The sequence below is a fragment of the Stegostoma tigrinum genome, chromosome 1, assembly GCF_030684315.1.
Source record: "Stegostoma tigrinum isolate sSteTig4 chromosome 1, sSteTig4.hap1, whole genome shotgun sequence".
NCBI lineage: Eukaryota > Metazoa > Chordata > Chondrichthyes > Orectolobiformes > Stegostomatidae > Stegostoma > Stegostoma tigrinum.
The window spans coordinates 68511666-68536054 of NC_081354.1; the positions used below are offsets into that span (position 1 = coordinate 68511666).

At 39.5% G+C, this 24389-nt stretch overlaps 1 protein-coding gene across 3 annotated transcripts in view; it reads left to right on the forward strand.

Moving 5' to 3' along the window:
* pde5ab (phosphodiesterase 5A, cGMP-specific, b) overlaps positions 1 to 24389 on the forward strand; it is a 129756-nt gene that overhangs the window by 39065 nt on the left and 66302 nt on the right. For all 3 annotated transcript variants that reach the window (XR_009445776.1, XM_059646114.1, XM_059646112.1), the window contains exons 3-6: positions 965 to 1054; positions 14638 to 14709; positions 19912 to 20001; positions 21880 to 22017. Coding sequence is in view for 2 of the 3 variants with exons in the window: in XM_059646114.1 (XP_059502097.1) it covers positions 965 to 1054; positions 14638 to 14709; positions 19912 to 20001; positions 21880 to 22017 (390 nt within the window). In the remaining variant the exon portion in view is untranslated. The remainder of the gene's footprint in view (positions 1 to 964; positions 1055 to 14637; positions 14710 to 19911; positions 20002 to 21879; positions 22018 to 24389) is intronic.

Sequence of the window (24389 nt, forward strand, 5' to 3'; positions counted from 1 at the left end):
TTCCTGGAGCCCTTGCAGAATTTCTTTTTTTTACTAACAGCTAAAGTCTTTCATGTAATGCCTTAACTTGAGTGTTTGATTTCCGTTTAGAATGAACAGGAGAAGTGCTTAAAAAGTCAATAATGGCTATTAATTTTTACTGGACTGCTTTTGACACCGTTTTATCATTTTATAAAAAATATGTGATTTCTTTACTATTTAAGCCGTTGATAAAACAATAAAATGAGAGATCACCATGATGACTGTGACTAATTAAAATATCATACATTGGAACTGCTCCTGAAATTTCAATAATCATTTCAGGCATCAGTGAAATCATTGATTAGTGAAAAGTGCCCATGTTTCAGCCTTATACCTGTTTAATAATAAATCTTCCACTGATGATTTAATTCTTGCATTGTGGAATCACCATACTCATACCTGAGGGGAAAATATGTTAAACAGAACATAATTATATTTACAAGTTTTTACTTTAAAATTATAATTTATTTTTAATCAATTGAATGTTGATATTATGTGAAGGTGGCCTCCCCTTTAACGCAGAATTGAAAAAGACTCTAGAGTGAGGTTAATCGTATTTTACAACATAGTCAACATACTGTTACTTTAAACCCAATGTTAATTCTAAATGTTAGTATAAACAATAACAGTATCAAACTCCAGGTTTTTTTTTCAGTTGACTATATCTGCTGCACTGTTGCTAAGCAGGTAGTTACTTTCTAACATAATGCCTTCTTATATGCAATTGTGATATGCTAAAAATGACGGAAAAGCATCTGCAAAACTACTTATCCTTTAAGGAAGAAGGAAGTCATTGTTTCTACAATTTGAAATAAAACACACAGTTGTTTGGAATAATCCAAAATCAGAAGCTCAATTTGTATGAGTCATTCACTTTATATATTTGCATTTTTCTGTACAAATAAGACTACAATCTGACAGATCTGTTCTCCGACTCTCACAGGATCCCAGGTTTAATGCAGAGGTTGACCAGATCACAGGATACAAGACGCAGAGTATTCTATCGATGCCAATAAAGAATCACGAAGAGGAGGTCATTGTCATTTTCTGTCACAGTATGAATTATGATTTGCTTGTGGTGTGATAAAATTAGCCTGGTTTCTGTAAATAGAATAATAGAATCCCTACAGTGTGGAAGCAGGCCATTCAGTCCATTGAGTCTGCAACGACCCTCCAAAGAGCATCCCACCCAGACCCACCTCCTACCATATCCCTGCATTAGAGATAATGGGAACTGCAGATGCTGCAGAATCCGAGATAACAAGGTGTAGAGCTGGATGAACACAGCAAGCCAAGCAGCATCTTAGGAGCAGGAAAGCTGATGTTTTGGGCCTAGACCCTTCATCAGAAGGGCATATCCCTGCATTTCCCACCCTAGACACTATTGGCAATTTAGCATGGCTAATCCACCTAACCTGCACATCTTTGGACTGTGGGTGGAAACCAGAGCACGCAGAATAAACCCACACAGACATGGGGAGAATGTGCAAACTCTATACAGGCAGTCATCCAAGGCTGGAATCAAACCTGGGTTCCTGGCTCTGTGAGGCAGTAGTGCTGGCCACTGAGGCACCATGCCATCCCCCAAAAAATACTAAAATCTTACAGTTCTGTACATTCCACTACCTTTAGGCTCTGATGACCTTTAATATTGTGGTGACTAGAACTGAATAGAGTCATAGAGTAATACAGCATGGAAACAGGCCCTTTGGCCCAAAATGGTCCATGCTGACCATGGTGCCCACTCAGTTAGTTCCAATTGCCTGCATTTGGTCCATATCCCTCAAAACCCTTCCCATCCATATACCTGTCCAAATGTTTTCTGGATGTTACTATTGTGTCTGCCTCAACCACTTTCTCCGGCAGCCCGTTCCATGTATGCACCACACTCTGCATGAAGAGGTTGCCCCTCAGGTCCTACTTACCTCTCTCACCTTAAACCTATGCCCTCTGATTTTCAATTCCCCACCCCGGGAAAAATAACGATGAAGACCAGCATGCTAAATGCCTTCTTCACCACTCTGTCTACCTGTTGCTTTTAAATAACTATGTACTTGTACTCCTAGGTCCCTCTGTTCAACAACACTCCTTAGGATCTTACCATTTACTATATAAGTCCTACCTTGGTTTGACTTTCCAAAGTGCAACACCTCACACTTATCTGTAATGAATTGCATTTGCCATTCCTCAGCCCACTTCCCCATCTGATCAATTCCCTCTGTAATTTTGTATTATCCACAAACTTAGTAATCGTGCCTTGTAAGTTCACATCCAGATCACTTATGTAAATAACAAAGGTCACAGCACTGACCCCTCTGGCACACCACTAGTTACAGGCCTCCAGTCTGAGAAAGAACTTTTAACCATAATCCTCTGCTTCCTACCATCAGGCCAATTTTGAATCCAATTAGCTAGTTCTCACTGGATCCCATGCGACTTGACCTTCATTATGAGTCTGCCATGCGGGGCCTCATCAAAAGCCTTGCTAAAGTCCATATCGAGAAACATCCCCTGCCCTACCCTTATCTATCCTTTTGGCTGCCTCTTCAAAAAACTTTAAAAGATTTGTCAGACATGACCTCCTGTGCACAAATCCATGCCGACTATCCCTAATCAGACTTTGTCTATCCAAATGTTAGTTGGTCCTGTCCCTCAGAATCCTCTCCAATAACTGGACTACCACTGATGTCAGGCTCACTGGCCTGTACTTCTCTGTCTTGTCTTTGCTATCTTTCTTAAACTATGGACCAACATTAGCCACCCTCCAGTCTTCCAGAACTTCACGAGTGGCTAAAGATGAAGCAAAAATCTCTGCAAGGGTCTCTGCAATTTCTTCCCTAGCCTCCCATAATATCCAAGGATGGACTTGTTCAGGCTCGGGGGATTTACCCACCTTACTGTGAACTAAGGCTGAAAACACCTGCTTCTGGTAATATGTATGCAGTCCAAAATATCCCCACTTGTTTCCCTTATTTCCTTAGTATCCATGATTCTGACCTCAGTAAATATTCATTAAAATCTCCCCCATCTCCTGCAGCTCCGCGCATAGATGGCCATGCTGTTTTTTAAGGGTACCTACTCTCTTCCTAGCCACTCTTTTATTTATGTAATGCATTATTCAGGTGTGATATGGCAGTGCACTGTCCAACTTCAACATAACTTTGGGAAATTTGAACTGAAGATAACAAAGTGTGTGGCTGGATGAACACAGCAGGCCAAGCAGCATCTTAGGAGCATAAAAGCTGATGTTTCGGGCCTAGACCCTAGGCCCGAAACGTCAGCTTTTATGGTGCTGAGATGCTGCTTGGCCTGCTGTGTCCATCTAGCCCCACACTTTGTTATCTTGGATTCTCCAGCATCTGCAGTTCTCATTATCTCTGATCGAAATTTGAACTCAGCTGTTTTGATAATATAGCTACTGTTCTATTTCTATTGTTGCCTCACAGTCTGCTAAAGTTGTAAACAACAAATTGACATAACATTGCCCGGTCTGTTTCAAAGATAGTAGGAACTGCCAATGCTGGAGAATCTGAGATAACACAGTGTGAAGCTGGATGAACACAGCTGGCCAAGCAGCATCAGAGGAGCAGGAAAGCTTGATGAGGGTCCCGACCCGTCAAACTTTCCTGTTCCTCTGACGCTGCTTGACCTGCTGTGTTCGTTCAGCTTCACACTGTGTTATCTCGGTCTGTTTCAAGTTGTGTTTCACAAGTTCCAAACCATCCCATCCCATCCAATATGTACGTGTGCCTCTTAATGTTAAATTTTGAGATGTATTAATTGGTGTTATCCTATACTGATAGATAAAATGCAACAAGCTACAAAGCAAAAATTTTTTAAATTAATGAACTAAATAAGAACCATTTTGACCTCTTTGAGAATTAATTGCCATGCCTAATCTGTCTTTCTTAGCATTATATTATTTGCGAATTTAACTGTTGTGTTTGAAGACAGTGGTTAATATTACAGTTGGAGATAAGAAACAATATCTTTCTACTTTTGACACAGGAAGAATAATTCAGACATCCCATAACTTCATTATTTCTGTAGAGCAGAGAGAGATTGATCACCCAGTTCATAAATTGCCCCCAGCCCCTTGTGAATAACTTGCTCTTTGTCAGTCTTTTGTTTCTGTCCCTTTAACAGTTTACAAATAAATCTCAATTTGTAAAATCTGTTCTGAGGATTTATTTACTTATTGCCTGTTCTTGGTTGTGGTTGAAAAAAAGATGGTGACATTGCTTCTTGAACCACTGCATTGTCTCTATCGATGATTTGTTGTGTTCAGCCCAACTTGAGAACAGCATTCACAACATTTCAACAAATTAGTTGTTCTAACAAAGAGCTACTTTGGTTCTAAACTAGGTTCTCAAATTGCCAAAGCCAAAGTATTTATTTGGGACATAGAGTGGGACAAAGCCAACTAGCACCCAGAGAAGCAAACATAATGGTTATCTTAGATTTGCCAGCACCTAAGACTAAATGAAAGATTTGGTAGTTCATAGGCATGAGTTGATTTTATTGGATGTTTATTCCGAATTTCAGCACTGTATTAGCTCCCCTGACAATATTGTTAAAGATAAGAAATTGTAAAGCACAGATGAGTGTCAGACTGCCTTTTATAGCTTGAAAGCTCTACAAAGTATCGTATTAGTTTTAGTGGTACTGAATTATGCTAAAACATTTAAAGTGGCTATTAATGCCAGTGACATTGGTGTTGATGCAGACGTATCAGAGCAGGACAAAATGGGATCAAAGACTAGTCTGTTATTTCTCTCAAATTTTGAATTCTTTCCTGTAGAAATTCCCAATATTTCAGAAACACATATTTCATGATCAAAACTGACTTATGTAGAATAGGACTTTCGTGGGAAGTCTTTATGTAATTTATGTTAAAAAAAAGTTTTACTGCTAGATAAAATTTGTCTTAAGTATTATTGATGTAGTGATAAAGAGGGATTACAAAATAAAAGGAAAACGTCTCTTAATAATACCTTTGCATTGCTTTCCTGTGGGTAGCTATTAGGAAAAATGTAAATCTTGAAATTATATTTTCTTGTATTAAGAAGGGAAAATATGATTTTAGGTTCATTTTTGAAGTTGATTATGAGTTTGGAGGTAGTTGCATAATTGCACTTTTGATGTGGATTTATCAACCTTGTAGTAAAGACTTGGGGAGCTGGATGCAGATGATTTGACACATTGAAGAACCATTGTGCTTTTGCCTGCTAACAGGGATCCAGACATACAGAGAAACTGAAAAATCCAGAATGCAAACAGTGTACATGTAGGTCAGAAAGTGGAAACAGGCGAGATAAACTCTGTATCACAAAATCCTGCAATATTGCTGAAAGTTGAGATTAGGGATCTCATACATTTACTCTGAAATTAAAGTAATAGGGAATTTAGTCTGCAGTTTTTTATTAGTTATCTCAGGGTATCTCAAGGATCATTACCAACAAAAGCAAAGCATCCAGTGAATACACAGGAACTTGCCAGCAGGTTAGCAATTGCAGTTGTGCCGTAATGTGGAGATAGTGAATCTTTGCTGGAGTGAGATGTTTGTGAGGTTATTGTTAGAAAAAATAGAACAGTATGAGTTTGAGAGATAGTAGGAACTGCAGATGCTGGAGAATCTGCGATAACAAGGTGTAGAGCTAGATGAACGCAGCAGGTCAAGCAGCATCAGAGGAGCAGGAAGGCTGACGTTTCGGGCCCAGCCCCTTCTTCAGAAAATGAAGAAGCTGAAGAAGGGCCTAGACCCAAAACATCAGTTTTTCTGTTCCTCTGATGCTGCTTGGCCTGCTGTGTTCATCCAGCTCTACACCTTGTTATCACTGTATGTGTTTGAATCCTTTTTTTGTTTTTTTGTACTGATATCTTTCCAACCTTTTTAGCTATTGCTTTTATTTCTTGTTTGATAAGCATTTTATTCTTTAAAGCACAATTGCAGGCTCTTGTGATGTGTTCTGTAACTGATCTCCATGGTTAAAAAATAACAAAGTTCGGCTTTTTCAAGCCATGTTTTACCATGGGATCTGACTTGTCCCATATTAACATCAGCTAGGATCATAACCCTGCTCTAACTCTGACCTTACATGTTTCTTTAGTGTCTTTCCTACCAACCATTGTGCTGTCTCTGAGCTGATCTTGTCAGCGAGACTATCTTCTAATCTCTTGACCCTTGTTGTTGTTGAATTGCGGACTTCCAACCTTCCTTCTTTGGCCCAATAATAAACGAGTCCATGTTTTTTGGCTTTGTTATCCTCTGTTTCAAATCCCGCCCTCAGCTCCCATATGCTGCCCTAGTCACATACGTCTGAGGATGTTGCATTGTCTATACTGATGGCACTATACTCTAGCTCATCACTGTTTTCATGCCTTGGGCATTGTGAAACTGCTTATCTGAAATTCAGTTAGGGAGGGGCTGCAATTTCATTTTGTTTCACTTTATGGAGAAGACAAAAGCCATTGTATTTAGGTGCCCAACAAACAAAATACTCCTCATTCCAATTCCAAGCCCCAGGCTGTTTTTATTTAATCCCCTCACGAGTTATGAGCATCACTAGAAAGGCCACCTTCTTGGATCACTGCAGTACAGAGTGCTAATAGTTAGGGAGTTCCAGATTTTGTCCCAGTGATTATGAAGGAACAGTAATATATTTCCAGGTTTCTTAAGTTTGTGACTTAGAGTGGAAGTTGCTGCTGGTGGTATTTGAATGATTGCTTGCCATTGTCCCTCTACTTGTTAGAAGTAATGGGTTGGGATGTGCCATCAAAAAATAGTCTTGGAGTGTTGTTTCAGTACATTTTGTAGGTAGTGCACATTACAATTAGATTGCACTGATGGTAGAGGGAGTGTATGTTTTTGGTAATGGATAACATGAGCACTTTGTCAAGTGGACTCATTTGTCAAAACTGAATCTAAACCCTAGGTTTGATATATAAAGTAGCGGTTTGATAAAATTGAATGTCTTTCTTAAGTATTTCAAATGGCACTTAAGAGTGAGCCACATTGTTTTGGGTCTGGAGTCACACTTAAAAGGCCAAGCCAACTATTGACATCAAATTTTCTCCCCAAAAAGACAATAGCAAAGCAGTTGAACTTTTATAAAAATAGGACTTCATGACCACTATTAATGATGCAAACTCTTTATTCAGGATGTATTTAAATTAGCAAATTCGTATATTACAGCAGTGAGATTTTAAACCACTTCCAGATCAATAGCCCAGGCTATTGGATTACAAGTCCAGGAGTAGAACCATTATTCTACCATATTTGAATAATTACATGCGTTGTTCAAATTTAGTTTCCAACTTCAGCTGAAGTTAACTCCAAACACAACATCTTCCCCACTAAAATTGCTGCCTCCTTCCATCTCTGTAACATCACCGAAATCTGCTCAGCCAGGGCGATCTGTCATGGATACTCTCATCCAGGCCTCCGTCAATTTCAATTACTCCAATGCTGTCCTGACCAGCCTGCCATTTTCCGCCCACTGTAAATCCCAACACATGCAAAACATTTCTTCCCCTGCCCAATCTCAGACCAGGCCCTGTTCATTCACCCTGCGTGCGACATCAATTGAATCTGAATTAGATTGGTTATGTAAGAGCCAGACCATGATCTCTCCCAGATTATTTGGTAGGTGATGCAGATAAAAATCTATGCCAATACCTTGCTATTTGAAAAGATAAGTTAGTAACCTCTTCTTCAAATCTAGATACCTACAACTCAGGAGAAAGCATTAATAATTCAATATGTTGGCATACATTCATATAAGATGAGACACATTTCATTGAAAACTTAGTTTTGTTTGATAAGTACATTTTTCTACTTATTTTTAAAAATCATTAATAACCTGCTGATAGAATTTTCTTGCTTATAACAGTACAAATTAAATATAATGAGATTGATGCGCAAAGGTCTTAGAATCTATCGCTACACATTATAATTAATGCAAAGCATTTTACTGCAATGTTCATTCAATAGCATTTCCAAATAGTAACTCATAGAGTCATGGAATTATACAACATGGAAACAGACCCTTTAGTTCAACTCGTCCATGATGACCAGATATCCTAAACTGATCGAGTCCCATTTGCCAGCATTTGGCCCTATCCCTCTAGATCGTTTCCTATTCATGTACCCATCCAGATGCCTTTTAAATGTCATAATTATATCTGTCTCCACCACTTCCTCGCGCAGCTCGTTCCATACATGCACCACCCTCGGCATGAAAATGTTACCTTTCAGATCCCTTTTAAATCTTTCCCCTCTCATCTTAAACCTATGCCCTCTAGTTTTGGACTCCTCTACCCTGGGTAAAAGGCCTTGACTATTCACTCTATCCGTGCCCCTCATGATTTTATAAACCACCGTAAGGTCCCCCCTCAGCTTTTGACACTCCAGGGAAAAAAGCCCCAGCTTATTTCGCCTGTCCTCACAGCTCAAACTCTCCCATCTCAGCAACAACTTTGTAAATCTTTTCTGAACTCTTTCAAATTTAGCAACATCTTTCCTGCAGCAGGGAAACCAGAACTGAACACATTATCTAAAAGTGGCCTCATCACTGTCCTGTGCAGCTATGACATGATACCCTATCTCCTATACTCAATGCACTGACCAATAAAGGCAACTATGCTAAACGCCTTCTTCACCAACCTGTTTACCTGTGACTCCACTTTCAAGAAACTATGCACCTACACCCTGAGATCTTTTTGTTCAGCAACTCTCCCCTGGGCTCTACTGTTAACTGTTTAAGTCTTGCCCTGGTTGCTTTACCAAAATGCAACTCCTCACTTTTATCTAAATTAAACTCCAATTAAAGCAGCTTGGCCATTTGTTCATCTGATTAAGGTCCCATTGTACTCTGAAATCATCATCTTCACTGTCCTCTACTAACCATACCTTCTTTTTTTTATTTATTAATGGGATGAGGGCATTGCTGGCTACGCAGCATTTATTGCCCATCCCTAATTGCTCAGAGGGCAGTTCAGAGTCAACCACATTTCTGTGGGTTTGGAGTCACACCCAGGCCAGATGACAGTTTCCTTCCCTGAAGGACATTAGTGAATCAGATGGGTTTCTCCAACAATTGGCAATGGGTTCATGGTCATCAGTAGATTCTCAATTCCAGATATTTTATTGAATTCAAATTCCACCATCTGCCATGGTGGGATTTGAACCCAGGTCCCCAGAACATTATCTGGGTTTCTGGATTATTAGTCCAGTAATAATACCATTAGGCCATCACCTCCCAAATCATTTCTATAAATGACAAAAAGCAACAGACCCAGCAGTGAACCTTGAGGCACACTGCTGGTCACAGCCACCAGCCTGAAAAGCAACCCTCCACTTCTACCCTCTGTCTCCTACCTTAAAGATAATTTTGTATCCAGTTGGCTAGCTCTCCCTGGATTCCATGTGATCTAACCTAGCTAACCAGTCTATGCCAAACTTTATTGAACACTTTGCTGAAGTCTACCGCTCTGCCCTCATCAATCTTCTTTTCTCACTATTCCAAAAAAATCAATTTAGTGTGACATGATTTCCCACACATAAAACCATCTTGACTATCCCTAATCAGTCCTTGTCTTTCTAAATGTAAATCTTGTCCCGCAGAATCCCCTCCAATAACTTACCCACCACTGAAGCCAGGCTCACTGGTCTATAGTTCTTGTAATTTATTTCTGTATTAATATGAGTTCCTGTTACTGATAATTAGTGCTCAGACTAGAGTGTGTTTTCACATCGGAGAGTGTAAAAACATTTGTACAGAAGAAAGATTTCTATAAAGAATATTGGCTCACAATGTCTTGTGCACAGTATCATACAATAGAGAGACGGATGTGCTTCAGAATTCAAGCGCCTGTTTTTATTTGCAATTGATTAATTCTCCCAAAGATATATTATCATTTGATTGAGATAATTAAATGTGAGGCTGGATGAACACAGCAGGCCCAGCAGCATCCCAGGAGCACAAAAGCTGACGTTTCGGGCCTAGACCCCTCTCTGATGAAGGGTCTAGGCCTGAAATGTCAGCTTTTCTGCTCCTGGGATACTGCTGGGCCTGCTGTGTTCATCCAGCCTCACATTTTATTATCTTGGATTCTCCAGCATCTGCAGTTCCCATTATCACTTATCATTTGATTGAAATCCCTCTTCACCTACTTTGAAAAAAAGTGAATTGATTAGGTAAGAGCAATTAGTTATAACCTATTGTCGAAATCTGTATCCTATTATAGAGAAAAAATATACATGGCTTAATAATTATCCCTTAACCAACACTCACCAAACCAAATTGGTTACTAATTTATGTCATGGATGGTTTTAGGACCTATTGTGTAAGGAATCAAGAGGTTATGGTGAAGCTGTACAAAACTCTGGTGTGGCCGCACTTGGAGTATTGCATACAGTTCTGGTCACCGCATTATAAGAAGGATGTGGAAGCTTTGGAAAGGGTGCAGAGGAGATTTACTAGGATGTTGCCTGGTATGGAGGAAAGGTCATACGAGGAAAGGCTGAGGGAGGCTGTTTTCGTTAGAGAGAAGAAGGTTGAGAGGTAACTTAATTGAAACATATAAAATAATCAGAGGGTTAGATAGGGTGGATAGGGAGAGCCTTTTTCCTAGGATGGTGATGGCGAGAACGAGGGAGCATAGCTTTAAATTGAGGGGTGAAAGATATAGGACAGATGTCAGAGGTAGTTTCTTTACTCAGAGAGCAGTAAGGGAATGGAACGCTTTGCCTGCAACGGTAGTAGATTCGCCAACTTTAGGTACATTTAAGTCGTCATTGGATAAGCATATGGACGTACATGGAATAGTGTAGGTTAAATGGGCTTGAGATTGGTATGACAGGTCGGCACAACATCGAGGGCTGAAGGGCCTGTACTGTGCTGTAATGTTCTATGTTCTATGTTCTATGACTTCAGGACCCTGGAGTAACATTGCTAATGTTGCTATGGAGGAGCACATCACTGAACATAAATAGCACAATATGGATGGAATTAGAACATCCAGCTCCACACTTTGTTGTCTCGGATTCTCCAGCCTCTGCAGTTCCCATTATCTCTGATACATTCTAGAAGAATAGATCACTACTGTACCAGGCCACGGGACTACAATGTACTGCTCCCTGGAATGAAAAAGAGCTTTAAAAGCACTTGGATATGTACACAAAAAGCAGAATTCTCATCTACTCTAGCCATAAGATCTGAGGAAGGGTCACTCAACCTGAAACATTAATCTGATTTTTTCTTCACTGATGCTGCCAGACCTGCTGACCTTTTCCAGCAACTTCTGTTTTTGTGCTTTAAAATCAGAGTTAGGTTTGGCTATGATTACCATGTATTTTGTATTAATGTATAATAAATTGCCTGAAAACAGTTCTCAATTTTATCAGACATTACTTTTTAGAACATTTAACTAACCATACACAACCCAAAACTACCTCACATTTGCTTGTGAAAGTACTCCCAATAGGTGTAGGAGGCTTTGTGTTTTGATGTATATTTTACAGAGGAACATTTAACATGTGAAGAAGCAAGAAGAATGTCAAATCTCTGTTTTGTTCTGTTTCTTTTCCCTTTTGACTTAGTTGGTGAGAAGACATTGTGCCTGGTGCCCCAGTATGTTCATAAAATTGAGAAGGAAATTCTTCCTTAATTCTGATTTTTGTTATGAAGGAAGTCCAATAAGAAGTACAGTCGGGTTTGGCTGAATTTATGGAAAACTAACAGTATGTTCAAATGCAATTGACAGGAAGAGGTGATATTAACTTTCCTGGTAGCAATCAGAAGGAAATAAACACACAGGTTCCAACTCAGGAGTCTTACAGGTCCAGAGTTATTCTATCAGGAACTTACAGGAACATACTCTATTAGGCTAATTCTGTCAGTACCACCGATATCCTGCTGTACCAGCTTAATCTAGCACCTTTCAGATTTGCTTCAACACTGCCCTGCTCAAATATTGCTTTGAAGTGACAAGTGAGGCCATTATCCATGCTAAATATTTTTCTGACCGCACCTACTTTAAAGATTTGTATTTATATAACATCTTTCCAAATCCAAGAAATCCAAAAGCAATTCACATCCGGTGATTTCTTATAAGAAATGTAGCTGCTTGGAGTAAAAGCCTCAACAAGCAATTGAAAATTACTGGATCGTTCCATTGTTTGTAATCTTGAGTAAGAGATGAATCAGGCCACAGCATAATTTTGCTTATTTTCTTCAAGGTTCCATCATGGAACCTTTTGCTGCCCATTCACCCACTCATCTACTCCACCATTCATTAATCCATTCACTTGGGACGTTTTAAAACTTGCCCAAAAAAGGCAGCCACTGTCGTGAAAAGGGGCATGTGTCATCTTCATCCATCTTTTGCACTCAACAATCTTCTCTGTGGATGCTGGTGCTGATCCATCAATACCTCCCTGCCGACTAATCACAAATGTCACAGAGATGATATTGCAAAGTCAAAGTGTGGAGCAATATAAATAACATCATCTTTGGTGAGTGTAGTAACAGTTCGAACATCCTAAGAACATTTCACCCAACTAATGCTTCATAGAAGGTCAATCAGGAAATATGTCTCAGTGACTTAGTTTATCCAGCTTCAGAAATCCAAAAGTAAAAAGAAACTGTTTATTTAAAAATCTGATATATAACTTCTTGCAAACTCTGATTACACTGGCTTATTGTTTTTCTAGAATTATATATTCAACCTGGTTGGATTCAATTGAATGTCCAGCAAAAGATTCAGGAAATAATTTAATAATGGGAAATTAAACTTAGGGGACAATTTTCAACTCCCTGGAAATGGAGAGAGAGGCAGTGAGAAGGGAAAATAATTGAGCAAGTCCTTTGTACAGGAGGATAGGAGTTGGGAAGTCATGTTGAGGTTGTACAGGTTGTATTGGAGAGGCCTCTTCTGGAATACTGCGTCCAGTTCTGGTTTCCCAGTTATAGGAAGGATATTATTAAGCTGGAGAGGGTTCAGAAGAAATTTATCAGGATGTTGCCAGGAATGGAAGGATTAAGTTATAAGGAAAAACTGGATAGGCTGGGACTTCTGTCACTGGAGCTTAGGAGGTTGAGAGACGGCCTTATTGAAGTTTATAAAATAATGAAGGATATCAGTAGAGCTAATGGTAGTTGTCTTTTACCTAGCTTGGTGTTTTCAAGACTAGTGGCATATTTTTAAATGAGAGGAGAAATATTTTAAAAAGACCTGAGGAGCAAATTTTTTTAGACAAAGGGTGGTTGACGTGTGAAATGTACTTCCTGAGGATGTGGTGCATGTGGGTACAATTACAACCTTTAAAAGACATTTGGAAAAGGACCTGAACATGAAAGGTTTGGAGGGATATGGGCCAGGAGCTGGCAGTTGGGACTGGTTCAGTTTGGGATTATGTTTGGCAAGGACTAGTTGGGCCAAAGAGTCGGTTTCCGTGCTGTATGACTCTACGCCTCTAAGACTCTGGAGAGGATCTCTGTTGCTTCTCAGCACTTTATTAAGCTGTAAGTGAGAAGGTACTTTATTGACGCAGCTCCAATTAATGTCCTAGGGGATCGGTTAAGGGGGTCAAATCACTACCTTCCTGATCATGTATCTCCTCAAACAGCGAGAGTGTCAGTTAGTTTAATGACTGTGAAATCAGAGTAACCTTATTACTGACAACAAGGTGTGGAGCTGGAGGAACACAGCAGGCCAGGCAGAATCAGAACAGCAGGAAAGTTGACGTTTTGGGTCGGGACCCTTCCTCACTGAAACATCAACTTCCGTGCTCCTGTGATACTGCCTGGCCTGCTGTGTACCTCCAGCTCCACACCATGATATCTCTGACTCCAGCATCAGCAGTTCTTATTATCTCTAACCTAATAACTATTTTTGGGAGGGATCTACTTGTCCAAACAGGAGGCAGTCGGAGGCATGGAGGCATGGTGGAGATGGATGGCCTCTGAAAGCCACTCTCTGCCTTTGTGTGTGACTCCGTTACCTTGCTCCCAATGACAACCCTCCTCGCAACCTTGCAGAACAGTGTAAAAGTAGTTCACCTTCTCTCAGCTGGATCCCTCAAGGAGTAGACCTCGAACTAGAATCCAGAGGTTGCTGGTCTCTGATTGGCCTGTGGCTTCTGGCGTCCTGGTCACCAGTTCTGAGGACTATGATTTGCCGAGAAACTCGCCAAAGCTTGCCAGAAGCTCTTCATTAGCTGATTGGTTGGTGTTTGTTTGTGTCTGATTGGTTGGTGATTGGTTGTGTCTGATTGGTTGGTGATTGGTTATGTCTGATTGGATGAGTTGCCACCCAACATGCTCGCCCCTACATTTTTAAAATGAATGGGGACATTCCACACTCAGTCAGTTGGATTTCATTTGTTTCTTTCTTCTTAATTGCAGATGGACAAATTGTGTTACAATCCAAATGAAATGCAATGAATAATTAGGAATATGAGAAATCAATACATTTTCAGCAACTGTGTTGGGCTTTGTTAACTATTCCATTTACTTTGTTCATTTAGATTCCAATGCAATGATACCAATTTTCTTTAGAGTCATTGGACACATAGCTAAGTCTAGCGTCTGTTTAATTATTTTGTCTTACTAGGTTGTTGGTGTCGCTCAAGCAATCAACAAAAAATGTGGAACAAATGGAGCATTCACCAAAAAAGATGAGAAGGTAAAATCAATGCAACAATTTAAGTCTGATTACTCATTCTGTTGAAAAGTAACCTTTGGTCTGTTTGGATGATAAGGAATTACTATACAAAGAGACTAGGCCAGATGACTCATTTCTAAATTTATAGATATATCCCAGCAATATTATGCCAAGTCTCTTGAATGAACAGCATAATAGGAGCACTTATTACATGCTGGATCCATGGAGGATTTTTTTGGTAAATCAGTAAGGTTTCTTCAGATTCCTATGTAACACAAGCAAAATAAATGAAAGCAAATATACGCAAAGCTCATTTAAAAGGAAAAAAGAAGGATTATTTTAAAAGCAGTTTAACTTTCATGATGTGTCTAATCCATTACAGTGGAAGTATGATATAATGCAGAGGCTGGTGTCCAAGAAATGACGCTGTGTTATAGTCAGACTGTGTTCCAGCAGAGCTTTACAAACAGTCAGTTAATGTTTAAATCGACTTAACCTCTTTTCAGCTGATGTGTGATATTGTTATAGAATCCATCCTATTTAACCTCTTTTCAGCTGATGTGTGATATTGTTATAGAATACATCCTATTAATCTATCACTGAACTTATCTTTTAAAAATTTACTGTTATAAATAGACAATTCATTGTTTCATTAATGAATGCATCTTCCCAGAATAACCTCTTCAGTTATTACACCCCTAGTTCGTTATGGGGGACCTGATGCTATCTGTGAGGTGAGATGTAAAGGACTGTATAAATAGTAGTTAGAACTTTCATTTTATAGTAAAATGAGCTTTGACACTAAATGCTGCAGTTGGACAAGCATTTTGACAAGAGCATGGGGAGTTGATACGACGGTGTGGTACTATTACAGTCATCATTACAAGACAATTGTGGGAAATTTTGTGCAGTAACAATCAAGAAAATAATCAAATCAAATAATATATATTTCTAAGTACCTATATAATAGAGCTGTGATTACAATTTTTGTGTCAGGGGATAGAAGAAGTTCTGAATTTTTTGCACTTTCACTAACCAATATGAGATTTATTTTGGTAGCCATGAGATCCCGGCACTAAAACTTTTTTGAGGATGTGACTAGGAAGGTTGATGAGGGTCGAGCTGTGGATGTGGTGTATATGGACTTCAGTAAGGCATTTGATAAGGTTCCCCATGGAAGGCTCATTCAGAAGGTCAGGAGGAATGGGATACAGGGGAACTTAGCTGCTTGGATACAGAATTGGCTGGCCAACAGAAGACAGCGAGTGGTAGTAGAAGGAAAAGATTCTGCCTGGAAGTCAGTGGTGAGTGGGGTTCCACAGGGCTCTGTCCTTGGGCCTCTACTGTTTGTAATTTTTATTAATGACTTGGACGAGGGAATTGAAGGATGGGTCAGCAAGTTTGCAGACGACACAAAGGTCGGAGGTGTCGTTGACAGTGTAGAGGGCTGTTGTAGGCTGCAGCGGGACATTGACAGGATGCAGAGATGGGCTGAGAGGTGGCAGATGGAGTTCAACCTGGATAAATGCGAGGTGATGCATTTTGGAAGGTCGAATTTGAAAGCTGAGTACAGGATTAAGGATAGGATTCTTGGCAGCGTGGAGGAACAGAGGGATCTTGGTGTGCAGATACATAGATCCCTTAAAATGGCCACCCAAGTGGACAGGGTTGTTAAGAAAGCATATGGTGTTTTGGCTTTCATTAACAGGGGGATTGAGTTTAAGAGTCGTGAGATCTTGTTGCAGCTCTATAAAACTTTGGTTAGACCGCACTTGGAATACTGCGTCCAGTTCTGGGCGCCCTATTATAGGAAAGATGTGGATGCTTTGGAGAGGGTTCAGAGGAGGTTTACCAGGATGCTGCCTGGACTGGAGGGCTTATCTTATGAAGAGAGGTTGACTGAGCTCGGTCTCTTTTCATTGGAGAAAAGGAGGAGGAGAGGGGACCTAATTGAGGTATACAAGATAATGAGAGGCATAGATAGAGTCGATAGCCAGAGACTATTTCCCAGGGCAGAAATGGCTAGCACGAGGGGTCATAGTTTTAAGCTGGTTGGTGGAAAGTATAGAGGGGATGTCAGAGGCAGGTTCTTTACGCAGAGAGTTGTGAGAGCATGGAATGCGTTGCCAGCAGCAGTTGTGGAAGCAAGGTCATTGGGGTCATTTAAGAGACTGCTGGACATGCATATGGTCACAGAAATTTGAGGGTGCATCCATGAGGATCAATGGTCGGCACAACATTGTGGGCTGAAGGGCCTGTTCTGTGCTGTACTGTTCTATGTTCTATGTTCTATGTTCTAAGTTAAAAGTGAAATAGTTATACATTGGTTTACATTATATTGGTCTTCCACTGCATTTCTCATTGTTACATTAGGCCTGTAAATACAGACTTTATGTTAAAGCGCCTCCTGTTTCTGTATCTTCATTTTTGCAACAACTAAAATAGACTACAGCAGTAATCTGCACTCAAATTTAATTGTATAGAATTGAAATACTACTTGCCAGCAAAGTCCCAGTTATCTGGGTTAAGTATTAACTGTATAATTCCTGGGTACACAAATGTAAATTTTCGGAGTTGGTTGAGCTGCTACACCTTGGGTTCACTTTGCCTCTCTCCATCTTCCCCATTTGTTTTCCTCTTAATCCTCCACCCTTGGATGACTATCCATATGGAGTTTGCACATTCTTCCCACGTTTTGTCCAGGGGCTTGATTTCCTCCCACAGTCCAAGGATATGCAGGTTAGGTGGATTGGCCATGTTAAATTGCCCCATAAAGTTCAGCAATGCACAGGATAGGTGGGTTAGCCATGAGAAATGCAATAATTGAATATCTTGGAATGTACTGAGATAGAGTTTCATAATGGTGATAAGCGCCTAATGTATTTTCTCAAAAGGGCAAGAGGTAATATTTTTTAGTTCCAATAATTCAGCATAGAATATAAGCCAGTGGTTGAGTAAATGCGTCCTTGTGAACGCTAGAATCATGAAATATTACAGTGCAGAAAAAGACTATTTAGTCCTTTGTAACCTGCCAATTTTTGGAAGAACTGTTGAACTATGTCCCAGTTCCCAGTTATTTTTGAGTTGTATATAGATGCGATGAGTGAGGTGTTGTTTACTTGTTTTATTGATTCAGATGGGTATTATAGATCCCTAGTATGATTCAAAAAAGAGCAGGAAGTTTTCTACCAAGTTAATTTTGAGGGCAAAGTTTGTTAATCATAGAATTCGTACAGCGTGGAAGCAATTCCACAACACCTCTCCGAAGAGTATCCCACCACTCGCCCTGCCTTATCCCTGTAACCCTGCATTTCTCATGGCTAATCCACCTATCCCGTGCATTGCTGAACTTTATGGGGTAATTTAGCATGGCCAATCCACCTAACCTGCACATCCTTGGACTGTGGGAGGAAATCAAGCCCCTGGAGAAAACTCACACAAACATGGGAAGAATGTGCAAACTCCATATGGATAGTCATCCAAGGGTGGAATCAAGCCCACGTCCCTGGCACTGTGAGGTAGCAGTGCTAACCACTCCTCCACTGTGCTTTCTTAGAAGAAGATAGAGGGCAAAGGGAGAACAAATTGCTTGAAATTGTCCTTCCGCAAGTTCCAATTTGCATTGGGTGCACTGAATTATAGAATCATGCATTGATATTCTAACCAACATACTTGACTCAGTCAACAAAGTGAAAAACAGAATAATTCAATTTTTCTTAATTAGATCTGCATGCAAATCATACCTAATATTTGAAATATATTAAGACAATCTTGAAATATGGTATATATTGTGCTATATAAGTGCAAGATTATTAATCTTGCAGTTAACATTCAGCTGCATAAATATGTCCCTGATAGGAATATAGATTAATTCTAGAAACGAAAGGCTTTTCTTATGAGAAGAGATGGAATTCTTTAGCCCTATACTCAGTAGAGTTTAGAAGAATAAGAGGAGACTTCATTGAGGTACATAAGATGCTGAAGGGGACTGATAAAGTAGATATAGACTGGATGTTTCCCATTGTAAGGCAATCACTACAATGACAGATCACAGGTTTAGGATAAGGGACATCAGAGATGAGGTGGAATTAATTCTCTAAAAAGCTAGTGAATCTGTGGAATTCATTACAGTGAATAAATTTAAGGAGGAGATTTTTATATGAACAGATTAAACAGTTATGGCAATCAGGTAGAAAAGTGTGGTTGAGGCCGAGATAAGATCAACCATGATCGTAATTAAATGGCAGAGCAAGCTCAAGGGGCTGACTTGCCTACTCCAGCTCTTAGTTCTTATGTTCCTTTTTAGGATCTAAACACTCGAGGGAAGTTTTGATAAGAAGAGGCAGGCTAGAGTTATGCAGAGTAGGTTAGCGTCTTATAAATCTGATTGTGACTGCAAATCCAACTCAAACCTGCAGCTTTAATTGACGTCAAAAACTCCAAGAAGGGTGAATGAAATTTGAACTATGACAATGAAATTGAAAGCCTCATTGTCATTCAGCATTTTAACATTTGTTCTGGTCAGCTGGGTCTCGAGAGTAGCAATGAACTCTTTTCTAGATGACGTTTCTAATGAATTACTCAGTGGATTTTATTTGGAATGCCTTCTGATACTTAGTGGTAATATAAATTCAAATATTTGGTTATAATTTGGAAAATAAGTATCTTTTTGAAATTGAAATTGTGTTCTTATAGATATAAGGCAATTGTAAGAATAGTTTTTTTCTGTGATAAAGAACATCTAATCCATTTCAAAAAGTCCATTTGTGCTTTGACCCTGTTAGGAAGCTGCCAAATCACCTCATTGATTTGGATTATTCAACATGTATAGCATTGTCAAGATAACAATTGTGCTTTATTCTTATGTTGAAACTTTTTCAGTAAATTGATTCTTCTACAGAGTGAGTACTAACCTTGATTACTTTCTGAAGCTATTCAACAGAAAATATTGAGAGTAGGAAATTAAACTACACCTAATTGTGGCTTTCCACAATATGAAACTCATTGCTTTTCTACTTCTCTTCAGTTCTGAAGAAGTGTCATTATCTTGAAAAATTAAACACTTTTCCTGCACCATAGATGATGCCAAACTTATTGAATTTCTTGGGCTTTTTGTATTTATTTCAGATTTTTAGCATTCACAGTCAGTTGCATTTGTAATGTGGATTACATTTTTTTTTGATGTTCAGTTACATCGTACTGTATCATTGTTATTGTCTTTAGGATTTTGCAGCCTATTTGACCTTTTGCGGGATTGTTCTCCACAAAGCCAAAGTGTACGAGACTTCGCTACTTGAAAACAGGCGCAATCAGGTACTGCCAAGGGCAAAGGTGATATTTGCCAAATGTCAGCTTTAAAACATTGATTGGTACTTGGGAGAGAAGGGGATGACCTTTTTGGGGAGGTTCCTTCATTTATCCCCCATGACTATGGTGGAAGAGTCCTGCAATCTCCAAAAAGGTGCATTCACATTGTTTATCCAGGGTATCTAATGCTGTGCCACTAAATTATCACAGTTATACAGCAGCCTATGAAATTTTCCTCTGGGAGTTCTGAACAAATGTTACTTGGCAAATTATTTGATCTATTCACCCTGCATCTATCATGCTGTCATAGTAGGAGTTACACTTTGTGCAAAATATCAGCAAGTCACAGCTGAGCGGATTCAGTAAATTTATGCAAGAAAAGGCAAGCAGTAATTGGATGAACTTCGGATAACCTTGTTACCCTCCAAGGACAGGAGTCACACACTTGCTCATCTGGAGAAACCACCAACTTCAACAGGACTTAATTGTCATTGACCTTCTGTGGACATGAGATAATGGATATGCTGATGTGCAATGGGAGAGTTCCCCATCTGCACTTTTGTTGACAGCTGAACAGATCAGCATAATTAGGTGGTGATCAGGTCTCGTGGTGGGAATGCAATTCTCTGCAATTTAGCATCTGATGTCAAGATCCTGTTGCCACACTATTTATCCTATAATTCATTTCAAGGCATTTTAACCTCAGTCTCTTCATAGCAGGGGGGTTATCTGAGCAGTGGACTAAAATGAGTAACACATTACAACCTCAGACTATCCCTGAGCAATGCCACTGTACAGAAGAAAATGTGGTTAAAATTCCTACATTTTTCTCTGGCCAAATCTATTGTTTTGGAAAATCAGTGGGTGGCTTGTGTTAGCACTTGACCATTTCACCTCAAACTAAGATTTGAATACATTGGCAACTATTCAGCACAGATTCGCACTGAGCTGCCACATCTCTTGTAAATTCCAAAAAGCTGACTATTGTGAGATGCATTAAAATGCACATTGATGAGGTGGAGGTTTCCCAGAGACTAGGGTCTGGATTTCTGCTCCTGGATCAGGAATGCAGAGTCTGAAAGATTCTTGGCTCAACCATGGAAAAAGTGTCCTGAGTGGTTGGAGTTTGACTGTGGAGTGAAAAGAGTTCCTGGACAGCTGGGCTGGGTGACCCTAGAAAGAGGGGAGGTGTGAGACTGAGCTGTGTAGCAGATCTGCCTCCGGTTACCTATGCTTTGCTGTGAACATGGACAAATTGAGGATTTAGGTCTCTGTCAGCAGCTTTGTGCCAACCATTCCATCTGTGCATAACCTCACGTCTGGGATATATCAGCCTGGAATTCTCTGAAAAAAAGAGATATGAATGAGGCATGCATTACTAAGTTGCAGATAGGCCAGCAACTCCATAGTAATTCTGGCAGAAGAATGGCAGAATGAGTGCAAAATCTTCCAGTAGCCAGAACATTGATGTGATGACATTGCATGAGCCTTTCTTGGAGCCAGTTGTCAGCAAACATGGGAGAAAAGCAATCTGCGAGAGGGTGAGTGGCAGGAGTGAGCTAGCCTGCAGTGGCAGAGTGGGTGGGTGGCACAGTCACAGAGCCAGAGCAGCTGGTGCCACAGGAGAGTGGAGTGGGAAGGTCTGAGCTGGCATGCACAGTGTGATTTGCCCTGGGCCCTGCACCCACCCATGCTCAGCCTTGACAATACCATTACACATGATAATTTGGACTGCATATCACTTCCTGATATGCAAATACATGTATAAAATGATGGTACTGTTTTAGTAATTTCCTTTTTATTTGAATATATAAAAAATTGCCATTTGAATAAACATGAAAAAAAATGCATCACTTATTTATCATTAATTCTTTCTGTCACAAGGTTCTGCTTGATCTAGCTACCCTGATATTCGAGGAGCAACGTTCCTTGGAAGTAATTTTGAGGAAGATTGCAGCAACTATCCTTTCGTTCATGCAGGCTCAGAGCTGTACCATCTTCATTGTGGACGACAGCTCTTCTGTGAGTATTATGATTAGGTTACTAACTTGATCCAGTCCTATCAGATATATGGAGGTGAGTGGGCAGAGGATTGTAACATTCTGCAACTCCTCTGGTAGATTTCTATGGTCATTTTAGCAGAGGCTGTGCAAAATCTATCAGGATCCTAGAAGAGTTGTCATGACCTTATATACAGAGGCTGTTGAGGATGGAATATATATCTTGAAGTTAGGTGGAGTTTGGACTCCATTTACTTGGGATTTCTGCATCCTAAACCTCATCAGTATCTGACATGTACCTGGTATGATCAGTGAGAGAGACAACTCATACCTATAGGGCAGAAATGGGCTTGTCTTTAGCAGCAGCAAAGGGAACAGACTGTTATCAAGATTAGGATCGTAAAGTGGTACTTGTTTAAGTTTACTCTATTTTCAACATTTTCAAGGAGTCAGTGTGGGTTCAGGAATACGTGAGGGGAATCTCACTCACTACTCAATCTCTTAGATCTGGCAATAAGGCTGGACCTTCTAGCACTTTGGACAGGTGAGCACCCAAGAAACATCTTACAGCACAGATGCATTCTTGTCCCATTCAAACAAGTTGCTTTAGTCTTTGTTCTGACCATTTCTCATCAAGTCAATGCTGGAGAGCACCAATAGACCTGTTTGCAGTGTAAATATCATGAGAAATTGATAAGTCTATGAAAATTCAGAGCCAGGAAACAACTTAGAAAGACCTTTTCATCAGCCACTCTAACATGGGTCACAATTGCACTATTTTTTAGAAAGGTGTAATTTAGTTGTTTTTCCAATTGGCTTAATCGTTTAATTGTAAAGGTTTGTTGATAAGACAATTACTTTTCACTTTTCTGAATTATACATTGCCATGAGATCAGAAGCAATGACTTTATGCATTTAAAATGTAAGTGATTAATAAGAAGACCATTGAGATTCTGGTGATAACGATCCATGCAATCATTTCATCATTCCTTTTACCTTATTTTAGCACTTTTTTAATTGTGGCCTCTCTAAATTCTTGAGGCCAGCTTTCTCTACTTATTCCTTATGAGACCATTTTTCAGTTCTGCTTAATTGAACTTCTTTAATGATATTGGTGTCAGTTTGAGAACAAAATGGAATGAACATATAAACTAATTGACAGCTAAAGCTAAATTGCAGAGCATTACAAAACAATATGAAAAATACAAATAATTCTATCGCCTTAAATCCAGACAGCACAATAGTCAAAGTTACAATGCTATGACAATTCCAAAGGTGATGCAGCTCCATTTAGCAGCTTAATACAAGCTTTCCTCTTTGGGTTATATCACCCTTTAGGCTTTACTGGTCTTCTCACTTCCTGAAACAGAACAAGCATTTTGACATTAGGCTGGACTGTGTGTGTGTGTCTGAATGAAACTGACCATCAGAGAGTACATACCAAGAGTTTCTGAATTATTCGTCTCTATATTATTCCCATTCGATACTTGGAAGCCAAGTTTTAACAGTATTCCTGAAAGTCTGCAGTGGAGATTAGAAATGATGTGATGGAATCAAACTTGCATTCAAGTATACTGTGACTGCAGTCACTGGTGTTCCCGTGTGTTTTGCCATGATCAGTGCATTTACTATTGATTCACTTTGACAAATTGTATAATATGTACAACCTGGTTAAAGTGTTCAAATGAATGCCAATTTTCATCAAGTGCAGTACAAGTTGCTTTTCTGTTAATTCTTTATGACATAAATAAATGAAAAGTATTGGTGATGCATCCCATAAAGATAAAACAGTTGAATCTTATACTGTATAGTGATAATTAATGATTGCATGTGAACATTATTTCATCATTATGAATAAAGAAAGAAATAAAAGACTTAAAAATTTACATTAACAAGATAGAGTCTACTCAATTTCATCTTTCTGTTCTCAGATGCAGGGCCAGAAAATTTCCATCAGTTTCATTGCAGGTCCATGAAGACTGTGACATAGCCAACATACATAATAGAGTTTTCTGCAGATATAAAATGTAATCCAAAAAGTTTTACTTCAGTTTTTCCAATGTAATTGTATTTGGATTAAAAGGGAACCCATAAATCCTGCAGGTTTTGGGAAGACAGATTCTAAATTCACAATATTTCATTTCTTTTTCAGAAATTATGCAGTGATGATGCATGACCAGTTTTGAGCTATAATTATTGAGCAGTTTGAATGCTTTTCTGTGTCAGAAATATATTTATAAGTTGAATCAATTTTGGGCACCATACCTTAGGAAGAATGTCACAAAATGTGAGAGAGTGTAGAAGAAATTGCCTAAACTGTGGGACATTTTGTTTATGTGGAGACATTCATCTCGGCAGCACGGTGGCTCAGTGGTTAGCACTGCAGCCTCACAG